At 39.5% G+C, this 17388-nt stretch overlaps 1 protein-coding gene across 1 annotated transcript in view; it reads right to left on the reverse strand.

Annotated features, from left to right (window-relative positions):
- Positions 1-17388, reverse strand: part of hydin (HYDIN axonemal central pair apparatus protein) — a 52370-nt gene that overhangs the window by 8535 nt on the left and 26447 nt on the right. Inside the window, exons 43-74 of the mRNA XM_088298770.1 lie at positions 17187-17343; positions 16545-16626; positions 16360-16433; positions 16054-16218; positions 15703-15894; positions 15415-15615; positions 14232-14440; positions 12810-12992; positions 12524-12643; positions 12287-12446; positions 11657-11829; positions 11368-11566; positions 11169-11262; positions 10958-11051; positions 10692-10851; positions 10165-10247; positions 9837-9992; positions 9584-9683; positions 7869-8073; positions 6939-7171; positions 6709-6857; positions 6432-6618; positions 6187-6295; positions 5734-5973; positions 5161-5306; positions 4552-4755; positions 4305-4459; positions 4035-4129; positions 3270-3474; positions 2578-2778; positions 2324-2450; positions 1297-1462 (exon numbers count right to left, since the gene is read on the reverse strand). Coding sequence (XP_088154896.1) covers positions 1297-1462; positions 2324-2450; positions 2578-2778; positions 3270-3474; positions 4035-4129; positions 4305-4459; positions 4552-4755; positions 5161-5306; positions 5734-5973; positions 6187-6295; positions 6432-6618; positions 6709-6857; positions 6939-7171; positions 7869-8073; positions 9584-9683; positions 9837-9992; positions 10165-10247; positions 10692-10851; positions 10958-11051; positions 11169-11262; positions 11368-11566; positions 11657-11829; positions 12287-12446; positions 12524-12643; positions 12810-12992; positions 14232-14440; positions 15415-15615; positions 15703-15894; positions 16054-16218; positions 16360-16433; positions 16545-16626; positions 17187-17343 — 5024 coding nt within the window. The remainder of the gene's footprint in view (positions 1-1296; positions 1463-2323; positions 2451-2577; positions 2779-3269; positions 3475-4034; positions 4130-4304; positions 4460-4551; positions 4756-5160; positions 5307-5733; positions 5974-6186; positions 6296-6431; positions 6619-6708; positions 6858-6938; positions 7172-7868; positions 8074-9583; positions 9684-9836; positions 9993-10164; positions 10248-10691; positions 10852-10957; positions 11052-11168; positions 11263-11367; positions 11567-11656; positions 11830-12286; positions 12447-12523; positions 12644-12809; positions 12993-14231; positions 14441-15414; positions 15616-15702; positions 15895-16053; positions 16219-16359; positions 16434-16544; positions 16627-17186; positions 17344-17388) is intronic.

The raw sequence follows: 17388 nt of genomic DNA on the forward strand, positions 1-17388 counted from the left end.
GATGATGTATTACATATTAGTAGCTGCTTTGTGATAATTACACAATGCAATACATCTTTATTTGTATAGCGCATTTCTAAAAAATACAAAGAGCATAATGCTCCCAGCCTCGTTTTCCCGCTTTGACATTTTGCCAGAGTGGTGCATTTGTTCTGTGACCATGCTCGTAACTCAAAATACTCATATCGCAAATCATCGTTACCCATTGAAATGAATGAAAATGCCATTAATCTATCCATTATCTGAACTGCTTCTCCTCACCAGGGTCGTGGGAATGCTGGAGCATTAATTCTCGCTACTCAAATTAAAAACAACAACACACATTGTGTTTTAAATAAGAAAAATAGCACTGGACATACTGTATAAAAATAATTAATGACATAGAATGTAAAGATTTAACAGGTTGTGCGTCATGATTAATTGATTGTAGCTTTTTCTGCTATGTGCGACTTAGTCACTGGGCAGCAGTACAATAAAAGCATGCCGTAAAATGAAAAAGAGTGTCATCTGTTCAAGGTACGCACTTCGACTCACTCCTTAAATAACCGTGTGTGTGTGTGATCTGGTTCTGTCTGGTGTGCAACACAAAGTAGACATCAAAGTGTAAGTCGAAAGTCACCTTATTTGAACTTGACACACAGGTAATTTTCTTTACTTTATATTAGTTTGGCAGTTAACTTTGACTGGGATCGCTTTGTTCGAGACTAGAAGAATCCAATCTATCTCACTAGGTCTGTAAAACCATCATATGCCAGAAAGCAACGTACATTTTAACATGATGAAATGGCTATCATATACCCTCTAGCTTGCAGTGACATCCATGTCAAAATGTGTCATAAGACAAAACATGCACCTAACGCGAGAGAACGTGACCAAAAGAAAAAAGTACTGCGAGATGCTCGTAAAAAATGCATGCTTCCCGTCCTATGGCCAATCATGTTTGTCCATCCCATCCCCTGTTTTGTTCTATGTCCATCCTGTTTTGCCCACAGTGGCCTGAAATATGATTGCCAAGACCGCAGGAAACATAATATAAGCAAAACATTATTAGGTCAAACTGACCACGCAAACAGCAAGAACATGTAATTTATCGCCTGCTATTCGGGATCTTAGTCAATCAAGCACTGTCGACAACAACATTTGTCATTTTAAGAAACAAACTCATTCACTACCAGCAGAGTAATATGTAAAATAGTAAAATGGATCTTTGACGTCTTTAGCCGTCAATGGTAGTGAATGCGTTAACGCAAATACAGATTTTAGACATTTCACTGGGTGCCCATGGATGTGACATACCAATAAGTTGTTCGCCAAAGTCGATGTGAGGTTTTTCAAAGTAGATAAGAGGTTCTCTCATGGAGCCCACACAAAGGAATGGCATAGACAGGGACAGTGTCTCAATCACAAAGCTCCAGAATGACTCCACATCATTCACCTGCTCAGCTACGTATTTAAAACACATCTATTTGAAAACAAAAAGATCATGTCGAAGGTTAGGTAAATCTTGATTCTTCAAGAGAGACTAACACAGACAAGGGGGAGCCTATCCCAGCTGTCTTCGGGCAGTAGGCGGGGTACACCCTGGACTGGTTGCCAGTCAATCGCAGGGAACACATAGAGAAACAACCATTCACATGCACAATCACACCGAGGGACAATTTAAAGTCTTCAATCAACCAACCACAGATATTTTTGGGATGTGGGAGGAAACCGGAGTACCTGGAGAAAACTCACGCAGGCACGGGAAGAACATGCAAACTCCACACAGGAAGGCCGTAGCTCAGAGGAAAAAAAACAAGCACTGATCCGATCAGAAAATGGCCCAATCTATTAAGACATTTTTTTTATTTACTGTAAAGAGGACCCTGCTATTCACATGGCATTAGGACCGGCCCATGAATAACCAAAATTTGCAGATAATTGAGGCACAATGAAATTAAGCAAATTGTTCTTAATAAACACTGAATAAAAAAAAAATCTGATATTGGGAACTGACTGCATATGCTGAGAAACCTTTGATATATTAATGATGAAAGCATACAACGACTTTGGAGTGAATGAGATTGTGTTTTATGTAGTGTCTTATTTTAAAAATCCGATCAATGACATCATTGATAGATCAGCAAATTATGACATTACAAGCGGTCACCGAATTTGCATAAAATGCAAAGTCCAACCACGCTGGTCAGATCTGTGTATAGTCTACTCCTGTGTGGAGTTGCCCCCATGCTTGTGTCAGTTGTCTCAACGTAACATCACAACTGCATCAATAATGCTACGCTTGTAATCTTTTGAGTTGCATGGTTGTAGCTCTGCTCCTGACCTCTGACATCTCTCCAGGCAGAATGCAGCCATATGGGGTGAGGCAGCAAAATGGACTGTTACCAGTGTCTTCACACTTCCATTGGAATGTGTATGGTTTAGTGGTTGGGTTCAACACAGTAAAAGACCTGCACAAAGAATAGACAGCACATTACTCATGAGCCCAGTTCATTTTCAGATATTTTAGTTGTCAACTGAAGTAAAAGCCATAAACTAACTTGTAAATTGTATAAATATAGATTTTATTTCCTTAACCTTTTTGCTGGGGTAAAGAGCCCAAGTGTTTTACATTCTATCACTCTGATGTTAGGTTCCAAATAAGTCCTGAACACAGGATTGCGTCGGCACCCGCTGATGTAGTCAGAGTCTTCAAGGTCAAAGTGGCAATGGGGCAATAAGCTGCGCCCGCAAAACGAGATAGAGGGCCCCTGAGCCCCACCACGTAAATTAGGGATTCTGGAAAAAATATAAACAAGGAAAAACCATCAGGCAATCATGTTGCTATATCATTGCAAACACCCTAATTATGAAGACAAATGCTAATATTTCAAGATCCATTTTTAATTAGCAAAAGAAAAACGTCAACATCTCCCATAAGACTGCCATCTGTAACAAACTTTTCTGGGTAAAAGATGGGTAACATTTGCTAAATTAAATCTGAAAGCTGCAGCTGAAAGACATACTGGGAACACTTTTTTTTCAAGATTCCTTGAAAAATTACACCTGAGTAACAGATTACTTGACTTTAAAATTTACTTTACCGGTTTCTTGATTTTAAAAGTAATTACCATATTTTTTGGAAGATAAGTCAATAAAGTGAAAACATGTGTGCCCACTTCCTGATTTCTTTTTTTTTTTTTTTTTGTATGTTTGTCACACTTAAATGTTTCAGATCATCAAACAAGTTTACATATTAATCAAAGAAAGCACCTGATTGTCAGAATTACCTGCAGTGCAATTTCCCCTGGAACTGGGCTGCCTCCAAAGGAGAAAAGCAAACGCAGAAATTTTGTGAAGCACCGGGCAAAATGGTCCCAATACTTGGCTCCACAGTAAAACAATGCATATTGGGGCTTCCCATCAGGAGAGACCGCTCAGTGGTCAAACTGCTGGCGGGCTGTTCTTCAGTCAAGGTCCTTGATGACATGCCTCCTGTACATGTATGAGGGTACCGCGTTAGCAGGATTAAGATGCACACGACAAGTCACAACACGAAACTAATTGCGCAGAAAAATATCTGCTACAAGAGCCGCAGCTTGACTTTTGTCCTTGAAAGGGTAATAATGCCCAGTTACATTTAACACGGTCTTAAAGCTTTTTCACACTGCACTTGGTTTGATTGGTGTTCGCTGCAGTACGGCAGTGCCCTACCATCTTGCCCGAATTTAGAAGCACTTGTATTGCAGCCAACGAGGAGGTTAAGAGAAGGCTTTACCTGCTGGTTGGTCTATTACTTTTAGCATTTTGAAAAAACTACATCAGGCCCTCTCCTTTTAGATGGCGCATTCTGACGTACCCACAATGGCGCTCTCGAATTGCACTTTTTCAATTTGAGGGTGCAGTGTGCGTCGACCTTGCACTGCTAGCACATACACAATATTCACTGTTCGTTGACAGGATGCCGTGCATTGCTAAGTGCAGTGTGAAAAAGATGGCCGGTGCAGGTGTATAAGATGTAGCTATTCTTAATTAACCAACATCAAGTTATTTACCTTCTTGGTTTTGGCTGACTGGATAGCTGCTTGATTCTATCGAGACTTGCCAGGAAAAGTCCAATTTCACAGTACCCTCATTAACTATCTGCACTCTGCACATAAAACAAAGGCACGAAACTCTGTAAGGAATTCAAACACACTTGCAATTTACAGGGCTGATGCATTTAGAAGTAAAATCAATAAGGGGGTGTTTTGTCATTGTCAGCAACCATTTAGCTTTATTACTTAGATTAGATGTCTGGGTGGGGGTGTAGCAACGTAACTTACTGGTGAGTGCTGTTTTGGTAAGCCAAGGTGTCTTTGAATCGGATATTTGTTGTGTTGCAGCTGAACTTTACAAAGTCACAAACTGCACTGATACGTAAATGCAAATCCCAGTCTGAGCCTTTGACCACGGAGCAGCCTGGCTCAGAATTTTGTTTCTGTGCATAAACAAACATGCAGTTCTCTACATAGATGCATACTTTTCCACTTTGCATAAAATTAATAGGATTGTGCATGTCAACATGCATACCTTATTCTTTCCAGTTGGTTGCGGCTGTGTCCACGTAGACTGTATCTTCTTTTGGTCATCCCAATCAGGAACTTGATCCAAAGGCAGCTGGAATGTCACCTGACAAATCTTGCATGTAATTAGCTGTCTTGTTAGTGTCACTCGTCCTTTGGCGCAGAAGATGACTGTTACTTCCTTAGAACAGCCTGCATGGAGGTGTCCAACCTTTCGGCATGAAATACAATAATATCATAAAAAGAATTTCTGGCAGATGTAAATTGTGAACAGAAGCATACAATTCGACAAATGGGCTCCATTCTTAGTATGTTACCCTTGTAATTTGCAGTGCATTTGAAACCATTTTTTTAAAGAAATAATTATCACACTGTATTGTATATAATAATCTAGTTACGGGTTAATCACTCGCCCAAAGTCTACTGGAATAGGCTCCACCTCATCCTTGACCTTATATTGGATAATTAGTATAAAAAATATGTAATTAAAGCCACTGCTATTTCTGAACCAGTTTCAGTTCTCAATGCATAAAATGATCCCAAAAAATACTACATTTACAGCAACAATAAATGCATTATTTTTGACTTTGAGAAGACACTTCTCCACAGTGTTTACCTGTGGTGAAAAGGTGAGATTGGAGTCTTCAGAGGGCCACTCAAACCTCACCACCTGGTTACTGCTGCTGTGATTTATCAAAGTGATACTCTCTCTGACTGGACAAGCTACGTGGCAGTGACCAAAACTGAGCAGATCAGAATAATCTGTGGAGACACAAATCACTCTGTTAATTTAAAATGACAATAATTTCATTTATATACAGTAATAACTTCCTTGGCACAATGTTTGTATGTCTTTGACTTGGCGGCTATGTTGTCCAACCGCCGTAGTACACTTTCTGAAACACCAATCCAAAAGGTAAAAAGAGTGACTGTGGGATATTTTGGATGTTAGCTAACAACATTAGCCTCTGATAAGTGTACATACTTGATTTTTCTGTGAGGTTCTTGAAAAGTAATTCAAATTACTCAATATAAGGAGGAGTTAGGGGAATCACAAACATGAACAGCTAAGAAAAAAGGGTTACCACAATTTAAAAAATGCTGGAATCATTTATTATGGTACACAACTGTACTGCCCCACTTCTCTTTCCAAGTAATAGTTGCTTCATACAATACTTTTAACTCTTACCTTCCTCATCATAGTTTGGATTCATTTCCCGCGGCGGCTTTCTGATGTTATCAAGACTGACGAGCTGTTGGTAAGCCTCTCCCGTTACTTGTATTGTAGCGTTGCTATAAAGGCTGTCCTTTACTTGCACTGAAATCTTGTCATCCACCCTCAGAGGTATGTTCGAGGAGAAAGTGACCTCAAATTCAACCCTCTCATTGATGTCAAGTTTCAGACATGCTCTGTGGACTAACCGAGGCGCTGTTGAGAAGAACAACTGAGTGAAAACTGTTGCAAGCATCGTAAAGATGCCTTTGTTTGGTGAATAAAAGGAGAAACGAGAAGTGAAGGTCAACAATTTGATGCAGACATGTTGCTTTGATTGATTGATTGAATACAATTCACAACAACACTCGACATTTAGATGCAAATAATTATTTACAGGAGGTTTTTCTTTCGTTTTGTTTTCTTTACCAGAGTCAAGATTGTCCTCAAATTGAGTGAAGTCGATAGTGTCACATTTGTTTTCAGGAGCAGCTCTGAGCGTCAACACACTGTGTTTATCCGTCATGTCAATCTGGACCTTTATAAAACAAACAGGAGGATTGAAAACAAAGTTTCCTTTGTCTCATAAACGATAAAAATAACCAATTGTTTGACTACAGAAAATCAATCTAGAATATGTTGGCATACATTATACTGTAGGTGTATTCTCTCACCTGAGCTGGCACATTGCCATCATTTAACAGCACCAAGGGTAGGGTATTAGTACGTCCTACCAATGTGCGTCTGAACAGCAAGACTGGACTTGATTTACTAGCCGGGCGTATCACAGACACAACTGGCAGACAGCCTTCACCGAGTATGTCAAACTCCAGGACTTTGCTCTTTAGGTTTGTTGTTATTCTTCCATAAAGAGAGGATATAATCAATTTCAATGTGGCTCTTAGAAATGAATCAAAGCATTCTAAAACATCACACCATCCTGAAGCATACCTGCTGCTTTTATCAAACATGGCCTCAAACACAGCATTGTAGAGATGCATGGTATGTGGCGTGAAGCTCAAACAAGTGAACGCGTGGGATTGGCCGGGAACGAACAGTGTTGGGGAAGACAATTCAAAAACATCCACATTGCCGGACATCTGTAAAAAAAAAAAAAGTGGTAATTTTATGCATTCTTTAATTGAGATATATTAACCCATGCAGACTCGACAGATCTTTACCTTAATGCCAACATATCTGATGCCCAAGTTGAGCGTGTAAGGCACCTTGCTGTTGTTGGTGAGTTTTAAGCGAGCCTGAGAAGTTCGCCCTACGAGAATTTTGTTGAAAATGAGCTTGTTCTCTTCCAGGAGAAAAACTTGTTCAGCACTGAAAAATTGTTGGGATGATAGCTGGTTGATGCTTTGACACAAATGATGCTCCTCGAAGATGGAGGCCATGTCCAACACGATGCCTGGATGACGAAAGAAAAGTGTCAATTAATGAAGAAAAAAACAAAAGAGGTGCCAGATCACACCTCATCTATGCACGTCCCGCTTGAGCGACTACAGCGGGTTTGGGATACTCCAGTCCTCGAGGGCCGGTACCGTGAATGAGGAGGGAGACATTAAACATCCAGGATATCGGCCTTTGAGGACTACAGTTGCTCACCCCCCGGTCAACATCATATAACATACTAAAGTTTATTATGATAACCTTCTAACCTGACATGGAACTAATTGTGGGCAGCCAAAGGCATGTCTGAGCAATAATCATGCTAATTAAAATCTTGCCAAACCAGTGAGGTGGGTAGATTCTATCGGAGAAGTGTGCACTAGTGCAGCTCCGACAATATTTGACATAAAGTAACGTCATGAAATATGGGAGAAAAACAGTGAATGTTGGTAACAGTTTTAGCCTGGAATCAATTCATTTAGTTTGCATAGTTTTCTATTACAAGTTGTTTAACAGCATTTGAATGCAATGTGTTGAGATTTAGAGGGGAAACTGTCAGGAAGACAAATTAAAAAGATAGTTCTTTGAGCAGGAACGTACAAGGTACAATAATTGTGATCCTTCAATTGGGATCTGGTGTGAAGCCCCAAAAAAAGCCTCTATATTTTTGCAGTCTACAATTTAAAGAGGTAAGAGCGAAGCAAAGCGGTTCCCACCTGGCCTACAAATGTCAGCAATCAGTTTGTATGGTATGCCTTCAGGGTGGTCCGAGGGGTCACGGCCACTGATGTCGATAAGCAAATTCTGGCTCCAGCTGCCAAGCTGCTCAGCTATACACTCAACTGTCACTGCCTGCCGGGTCCTTGGCTGCATTGTTCCCGTGCATGGGAACACCGCAAACACCCCTGTGGTGAGTCGATTCTGGATTGCAGAAAAAGGGAAGTAAAGGTTAATATTTAAAATGTATTTATTCATTTCTTGAACCAGGTATTCTGTGAGTGTACAATTTCAAAGATGAATTGATTCAGATGTGATGAGCCCTATTAGATAGATCTTTTAAAGGTCAGGCAAAGTAATGGAAATTTAAGGCTGTCTCAGTGCAAGATATTAAAGGTAAAACAGTTTAGATCCATTCCTGGATGTCATTGTATTTCATTCATAAATCAGACAACAACATACCGAAAACCCTCTGAACCAAGACAATTCATTGAATGCATCTCCTGTGTCACATGTGCTGTCAATAATCATCACTGGAATACTTACAGGAGGAATATGCATATACATTTCCTTGTCACCATATACACTTAGCTTTTTCCGAGTCTATTTGTCTGTTCTGTTAGCTACAGGTAATTCTGTTAATTTAATGATAATAATTTAGAATAATTTAAATTAAAAAAATAATTTAAATAAAATAATAGTTTCCGTTATTAGTGTTTGTTTGCGTAGTTTAGATTGTGTTTGGGTTTTACAGTTTAGTTTATGTTCCACTGTAGTTTTTTCACATCCTTTTGTGTGACTGCTCCTAATTTTCATGCAAAAAAATTGTAACCTGTGACTGATTGCCCAGGCGCGTTCTACTACATTACTTACATTCATTTATTCACCCCGTGAATCAGAAAATCAACCCAAGTCATTGCACGAATATTGGCCACAGTCAATACAGTCATTTGAGAATGTCCTGAATATAGATGGAAACCACCAGTGTGGTACAGAGGATACATTGCAGCTCCATTGGGAAATGCCATCCATCTTCTGTACCGCTTCTCCTCACTAGGGTCGCGGGGGTGCTGGAGCCTATCCCAGCTATCTTCGGGCAGTAGGCGGGGGACACCCTGAACTGGTTGCCAGCCAATTGCAGGGCACACAGAGACAAACAACCATTTGCGCTCACACTCATACCTAGGGGCAATTTAGAGTGTTCAATCGACCTGCCATGCATGTTTTTGGAATGTGGGATTAAACCGGAGTACCCGGAGAAAACCCACGCAGGTACGGGGAGAACATGCAAACTCCACACAGGATGCCGGAGCGGGATTGAACCCACGCCCGATGCTGTCTCTCACTGTGAGAGACAGCATCGTGCTCACCAGTCGACCACCGTGCCGCCGCTAAAGTGACATAATAGTGCAAATGGGAAAGTCAAAATGGATGGAGCCATGTTTTGTTAACAAGGAAGTCACTATGGCTTATCCTGTTCTACTACTTTGGTCAATATCTGCACGTCAAAATACCGTAATTTGTTCTGGTCGAAAGTGTGATGCATGAACATGCAAGTCCCAACACAGTGCATCGGATCATGATTTTAATCCAAACTCTGATCGGATTAAAGAAATGTTGTCCATGTACACGTAACCAGTGAATGAATAACTGAAACCATAAAAGTATGGGTCAAAGGTTGCCCGTTTACTTATTTCTACTTATAGTTTCTCACCTGTGAGACATTTGAATCTTTCTGGAAGGATTCACTCCTCATTTTGGTCCCAGGTGTATGAGACTTCTCTGAAGTGCTCTCTCGAGTTGCTTTCTTACCACTGTGACCAGCACAAAAGGACACAAAATACCGTTTACTCATGTACAGTATCTCCTCTGATAAAAGATGTATCATGCAAAGACAAATACAATAGGAAATACAATTATGCACATTGCACACAAATATTTGCTGTCATGCTGTGGTGCTCCCCTACCCCTGCCTTGCTCGTGGGCAAATGCCGATACCCACACAGGAGATGGTGTAATGGGTCTCAAATATTCCATTGTTCTCGATAATAAAAGTTTGACTTTTCTTGGAGCCATAAACAAGAGGACCAAAGTTGATGTCACATGAAGGTGAGATTGTGTATCTATACCAGATTAAAAAGAAAATAGTGTAATTATTGCATTAGCAAAATCAACTTTCCTGCCACATGTAAGACACAATGATAATCTGTTTTCATTTATGATCACAAAGTGTTAAGTGCAGCATTAGCAAAATACACATTTTGTACAAAAAAAGAAATGTCATTTGAATTAAACCTGGAAAAGACGGACTGGACTGAAACATTGATGGGTAAAATGGCTACGATATGTCCTCCATCTCCAATGCTGGGTTCAATCACCTGCAGTAGACAAATACAGTTACTTATATCACACCACTTGAAATTGTTCCTGTAATGTTTCAAATAAATGAACACATTTGAACAACAAACAGATGTGAAAATATACAATATGTTGTGTCATCATAACTTTGTGTCTGCATTCTCATTTTGACCTACTTTTTGCCAGTATGTCCACTGCTCTACAAGGTACAACAATACTTAGAACCTGCTAAACATAATTTTATGATTGCATCCCACGCTACACCAATACCCCCCCTTGGATTATGAAACCACAATCGGGTTGTAGCTAACACCTGAATCTGTTTCTGCAGTTATAAGCCGGGCCGTGGCAACAAAGGTCGTGAGGAGATGGGGTCAGGAAGCCAGTGAAGGGTTTTCATTTTACAGATAGGAATGTGTTCTGGTGTATATTCAAGTGTTTATGGTGTATGCTCACAGTCATACCTGACAGGAGAGGACAGGCTTGTCTGTTATTGACACTTCCTTCTTGGGTTTGCAGACAATCTGAATCGATGTGTACTTTTTGCGAGGAATTAAGGTACCACTTGCAGGAGACATCGTGAAGGCAGAGATTAGGTTGGGGTTTTTGTCTCCAACTAAAATCCTGGTTAAAAAAAAGTCAAAAGGAAGGGTTGGATTATTATAACACATATTCTCTCTATGTAGGAGGCCGAACAATATTGCAGAGTTGTAAATATGACTAAGCTCACTTGTATACAAATTCATATTTTCCTTGGTTTTTCAATTTGATGGTACGTTCTACCTCTTCAAAGACTTTTATAGTTCCAAAATCCAGACAGCCATCTGCCACAGAATGATAAGAGTATTGCATTATGAATAAAATGACAATACTATGCTACAGCCATAGCTACAATAAATATCTCTACTATGTCGGATAGTTTAAGTTCTTTGGATTTGTACCTGGTGTGATGTCCATAGCTATATCAAAAGCCTCAGCAGACACCTGTATTTTGTCAGTGTATAAGACGCCCAAAATGTTTTCTGCATCTGAAACCTAAAAAAAAAGAAAAAAAAACAGCCCATAAAGACCAAGAATGACACTGCCCTGATAAATAGTACTCCCCACAATTTCATGTAAAGATGCATAATTGCAACTTACCTCAAGGCGCAATTGCTTTTTAATATTCAATGGCTTTTTGGCCAAAAAGTGCATTGTCAAGAGAAGGGAGGAGTTGGGTAAAACGACACTGTGGTCCTGAGATACACTAAACTCATCACCAAGTTCCTCTAAGCCATGAAGCCTCCACGATATTGGCAGAGGAGTCCTGTTGTGAAGCTTCACACTTCGACTCTCTTGCCTTAAGTGCAGAAGACATCCAGTATAATGCAAAGTACAAAAAGGCTCTGAGGCAGGGCTGACAAATACTGATTGTTGGAAAAACAAATACCTGTGAAGTAAAACCCTGTTGAAATGCATACGCTTGCTTTCTAACTCCAGCTCTGGTCTCACTCCCGTGCAGGAGAGAGCAATGGTGAAAACCTCTGGATTGTCCTTGATACAGCACACAATATTGTCCTTGATTTCACCTGGAGTTGTTGGGTAAGCCCAGACAGTCAACTCCTGTCAAAATGGAAAAATAATCCACTATTACATTGTCGTATTTGTTTATCGAAACAATGAATAGCATTGAATGTCTACACTCAGTTTCAGATTTGGGGTATGTCATTCAAGACGATACTGATACTAGTTAGAGGTCTTGGTAACATGAAAAGCAGAACGCTTTTGAGGGGTGAGAAACAAGCAATTGTGAAGCGGAGAGAACATGGAAAACCAACCAGGGGCATTGTACAACCACTGGACAATACAACATCGACAATACAAACATGACTATGAAAAAAGAAACCACTGGTGCAATAAACTAGTTGTCCCATGGCTACTAAAAAAAGCAAGTGGTGACTAAAAACTCTTCTGTAGCTTTTGTGTTATATCAAACAGTCTGGCAAGGTGGAATAATATCACAGTGTGACATTAAAACGGTCAACTACATGAGGTTATTCAAGGTGAAAGTTAATGTTACCTGCTCCTGCTCAGGTTGCAGAGTCATGCTGGGAGGATCTAACAAATATGTGATGGCCTGTGTGTCATTTTGGAAATGGAACTGAACCTCAGCCTCGAGTCCGGAGTTGTTTTTGATAACCATTCTCTCTGTGTTTTCTGGATAGCGATTGTCCTTGTACCTGTAGAGACAGACATAACCAAGTAATATGCAGCAGGAAAAAAACAAAAACAGTAGCAGCCGCATTGCTCTTCTCACCTGTCTCTGGTCTTGCTACAGAGTAATGGTCCAAACTCATAGAATCCAGGATTGACAACATATGTCCTTTTAACCCCTTGGATGAATTTTGGCACATCTCGACAATAGGGAAAAAGAACCCTGTGGAAATATAAAAAGAATGATTTAAAAACATTTCCTCATTAATATACAAAGTACAGTATAGGCTCAATCTGTAAACTGATGTCATTTCTATATGAGATAATTGTGAAATCTGACAGTGTGAAACAAAAATCCACATAATTATAGTTCACTAACTCTGACTAACTTGTAGTCTTTGCAGAAGGAGGGATATGTGCAAATTCCTTTGCAGAGGAGCTGGTAGACTTTGTGAGTCCCAAGTAGCTCAAAGTTGAAGGTTTGTTCAAATTTCCCAGGTAAACCAGAGTAAAACCATATCTTCAACACCACTTGCCCATTTGCTGGTACAACCCAGCGGAATGCGGTGAGGCTGCACACAAAGACACAAAGGGTCTGATTTACTAAGATGCCAAACAGCTGGCGCTAAATTGCTTGTTCGCTCCAGTAGATTGCACGTGCTACAATACAAAAGGAGTCATGGGGATTAATTTTTCAAACCATTTATCCTCGAATTAAACAAGTTTCGCAAATAGACATATTGCTCATTTTATGATCGGATTAGGTGATATATAGATAGATTTTTTTAAACTTGCTGATTGGAGATCGGTTCCAAAAATCTTGATTGTGTAAATCTTAAAAATCATGTCGCCAGCTACACAGAGCTATAGATTATCAAATAAATGAGTCATATACCTGTCATAATCCATATATATCCATGACTGATGTTTGAAAAATAGAAAATAGCTTCCAAAGAGCAAGTGTCCTGAAGTCTGCACTCACTTCGAGGTTGTGCTCATCTAAAAAGGCTTGCCTTATGTAACTTCACGATATGACTAAATATTTCCACCATTTTCCAACTGCCTTAACTACCTAAATTCAACTGGTTATTCATGATTGATGCTTGACAAGTCAGCCAGCTTGCGGTGGCGGAATGTAGCACCCCACCTTGGTCCTATCTATTGCACTGAAGAGGCAGTACTGCAAATGCCAAACCTTTTGTGAGAGTCTATGGGTAGATTTGTGTTCCTCAGAATGTCACAAAATCAGACTACAGAGTTGAACGAAACAACTTTATTATCTATCTATAGTTAGCTTTTTTTTAATTCAATATGTCATCTTCATTATTAATTTTTGACTTAAGGTTTCCAGGTGACTCAACTGAGTGGTGGGCCCTGCCCTAGTACCTTTAATTGACTGCTTGCCATTGGGAATGACTCCTTCAAAACGGAAGTCATTATAACAATAAAGAAAATCAACAATAAAGAAAAGAGAACTGCTGTACGAAACCTTGGGTGGCTGATAGACACGGACAGTCCCTTTGAATCTTCTCGTGAAAACGCAAGGACTCTGAGTGACATGATACTCTGGCAGTCATTCAGGACTCAAATAAAACACTATAGTTACCACAGTAACGCATATTATTATCATTAAAAACAACATTTGGAAAAAAATATCTATAATTGATAAAACCTCTGCATGCAAACATTAAGAAAACAATAAGTTAAGCAGTTATGAAACAAAAAGCTCATAAATGAGCTTTTCAAATAGATTTACAAGACAATGAGAGTTGAAATGTAATGTAACTATATAGATTATTATTTTCTTTTACCTCTGGTTGCGTTTCTGCTCCACACTTGCATGGTGGGGATCTTGTTCAGTGATATCAGTCGTGGAAGACACAAGTGCAGATGTTAAAGTTTGTTCTAAACCTTTGACTTTTGGAAGGGCAGCAGGCCGTTTGACACTCTTTTGACTCTCTCTGCCCTTCTTATCTTTTTCCTTCATCAGTTTTGCACTTGCTCTGCGACCTTTTGGTGTCTACAGGACACAAAAACATACAACACTGCATAGTTGTAATTTCATTGATTTACTTCTCAAGGGTACCTGAACAAGAGTAAGCACCATATTTACATTTCAAAAGGTGACACAATTTTCTTGTCTCCTTTGAAAGGGAAATTCTCTTTTAATTGGTTGTATACACACATACAATCTGCACGAGTATATTATACATGCAGACAGCCTGTTAATTAATGAAGAACCAATCATGGCCACTGAAATAGCTTTAAACTGAAAATCAGCCAATAAAACTCAAACATTGCTTTATAATTGTGACTCAACAGAAAAGTTAAAAAAAACTAAATCAGACAGTTTTGGATAAAATTGACCTTTGCCCTAACTTGCATTTGCTTTTATTTTCTGTTTTACTGCATGGCTGTTAAAACTGTATGACCTGACAGCAGACTGATAATAAAATGATCTTTGAAAAAGAAAATCTTCCCTCTCAGGCCCAATGTACATAAGTACTGACTTCAAGTATTTTTTATATGGTTCTTCACTACGCCTCCATGCAATCGCAAAATAGTTCTAGACCCAACCAGTGTGAAGCCTTAAAAAGAAATAAGAATTTCGGCAGATTTTAGCTTTTATTGCCTTTGGTCATACACTTTGATCAGGTGGTAAAGAACCTTTTTCATTTTTTTTTCTTTTTAGATTCCATTGTGTTCCAAATGTTTTTGTCCCATTCCGACTTCTTGCTTTTACATATTGTAGCTCCACATAAAATCTACTTAAGATCCAAATGTGCCAAATGTAAATTCTAGTCATTTTTTTAACTCGTCTTAAGACAAGGGAATGTCAGAAAACTTTTATCAATCAAATATGTTGTTTAAACATAAACACGGGGATGTCAGTGTTTTATAAGTCCTCAGTCATGGGTGCATATTTCAGATATTATCGTCAAATAATTTAAATGCAAATTAAAAAAATGCAGATTTTGTATTTGGAACGTTTACCTTTATTGATTGTACATCTTCATCATCTTCCTCTTTTCTCTCATCTCGTTCATCTCCTGCAGAACGACTCAGAAAGGTGAAGCAGTTACAGTTCAATTGTCTTTTAGCTCGCTCCCTATTTTTGGGTAGATGAATCACCGAGAATGTAAAAGGTGGAGGGATAGGAAGTGTGCCTGTTCCCAAACCCAGCTCATCTAGTACCTAAGGAAGTTAAAGAGGGCAATCCAAAGGTAAGAACAGGAACTATACAGGCATAATCAAGAGGAAAAAAACATTTTTTGGCTTTACCTCATGTAGTGGGGGCAGGTTTTTTCTTTTAAGCAATTCTAATACATTTGGATAGTCTTTGCCTGAGAGTTTAAGAACAATATGAGGGATGATTGGTTTCTCTGCTGCCTTTTCTGCTTTGGCTGGCTCCATCTGATTGTTTGGAGATGGGATCTTGCTCGTGGATTTTTTGCTCTTCTTTGCTGCAGGAGCCTGTAAAAAGGACCATTGAATTAGGAAGATGAATATTGTAGGGAGGCGGGAAGTTTCAGAGAATGGAATTTGTCAAATACAAAGAGCATCAGTTCATCTCCATACAAATGTATTTATGTTAGTTTAATTACATTAAACAGCAGACGGCAAGACAAGTACCTGCTTCTCTGCTGGGGGCTCCTCTTGGGCTGGCTGAGGCTCCTGACCAGGAAGTGGAACCCGCAACACGCCGTTCTCACGATCCCAATGTTGGAGAATGTGTTCCACCTGGGTTTGGCACTTTTCATATGCACTGAACATACCGTGCAGCTTATCTACCGCGGGCTTGGCAAGAAGATGACACATATGACAAATTAACTCACAGTATGTTGGCTTCCATTAGAAGTATACCAGCTGATTCCGGAAAAAGATGCGGGGTACGCCACAGACTGGTCACCAGGCTATTCTTTTTCACGGTGAACCTACCATTTCTGCTTCTGCATCAGACTGCATGTCTCTATTGGTTTCTTCTTTACTCTTTTCTTCTTTGCCTTGCTTTGCTACAAGAATAGAGAAAAGTGATAATACACCATAATGCAGACATTTTCATACTTTGCTAATATATAATGAAGATAGTTTTTGCATGAATTCTGTAAATGTGTGGTTGGCACCATCATTTGAAGGTTGATCTTTCTTGTCCGCCAGTGATTCCTTTGAGGATGGCATTCGAGGAGCTGCCATGGCACTGGATGGCTATAGGGGAAAAATCGACAGTGGTATTTGTTGTTGGTATATACATTACATATACTAAATATATTACCATGAACATTCTGTGAAAACTACATTGTCAAATTTCTGCCTGCAAAGCACTTTCAGTCGAAATAACAAATTTACCGGATTTCCTTACACACATTATTAGGGCTTTCAAACTTATCGCGTTAATGGGCGGCAATCATTTTTTGTAATTAATCGAGTCAAAATATTTGATGCATTTAACGCTTGACGACGCAGAATGACCCGCTCATGCATCACCATAACCTCACTCAGCAGTGCAGTCAGCACGAGAGCAAACAGCATCTCAGTGATCTCAGACAATGAGATTTTGAGATCGTCAAAGCTGCGTTTTTCTTTTGTTTTGTTTTTTTAAAGGGTTTGCCCCCCCGTTTATTTCCTTTTGCAGGCACACACACTGTAAAATTTAAGATGCCGATTGGAATATTTTAGAGTGTATTGAATTCCCCCTATTGGGAGCTTGTATGAGCATTTTTCTTTTTTTTGATGAAAATGGTTTCTTGAATAATAACTACAAATACCTGCTTACTCTCCACTGAACCTTTCTTCCTCGACACTTGTTTGCTTTCCTTTACTGCACCCTTTTTACTCTTTTTTTTCAACTCATCGAGTTTGACTCTCTTCAACTCATCTTGTTGCTTTTTCTCCTTCTGCATTTTCCTGATTCGCTCAAGGACTCTGTCAGACAGAAATGCATAGTGTTTAATGTTAGTGCCAAATCGG

Source organism: Idiotropiscis lumnitzeri, chromosome 6, assembly GCF_059441095.1.
Source record: "Idiotropiscis lumnitzeri isolate Australia: NSW breed Sydney's pygmy pipehorse chromosome 6, RoL_Ilum_1.0, whole genome shotgun sequence".
NCBI lineage: Eukaryota > Metazoa > Chordata > Actinopteri > Syngnathiformes > Syngnathidae > Idiotropiscis > Idiotropiscis lumnitzeri.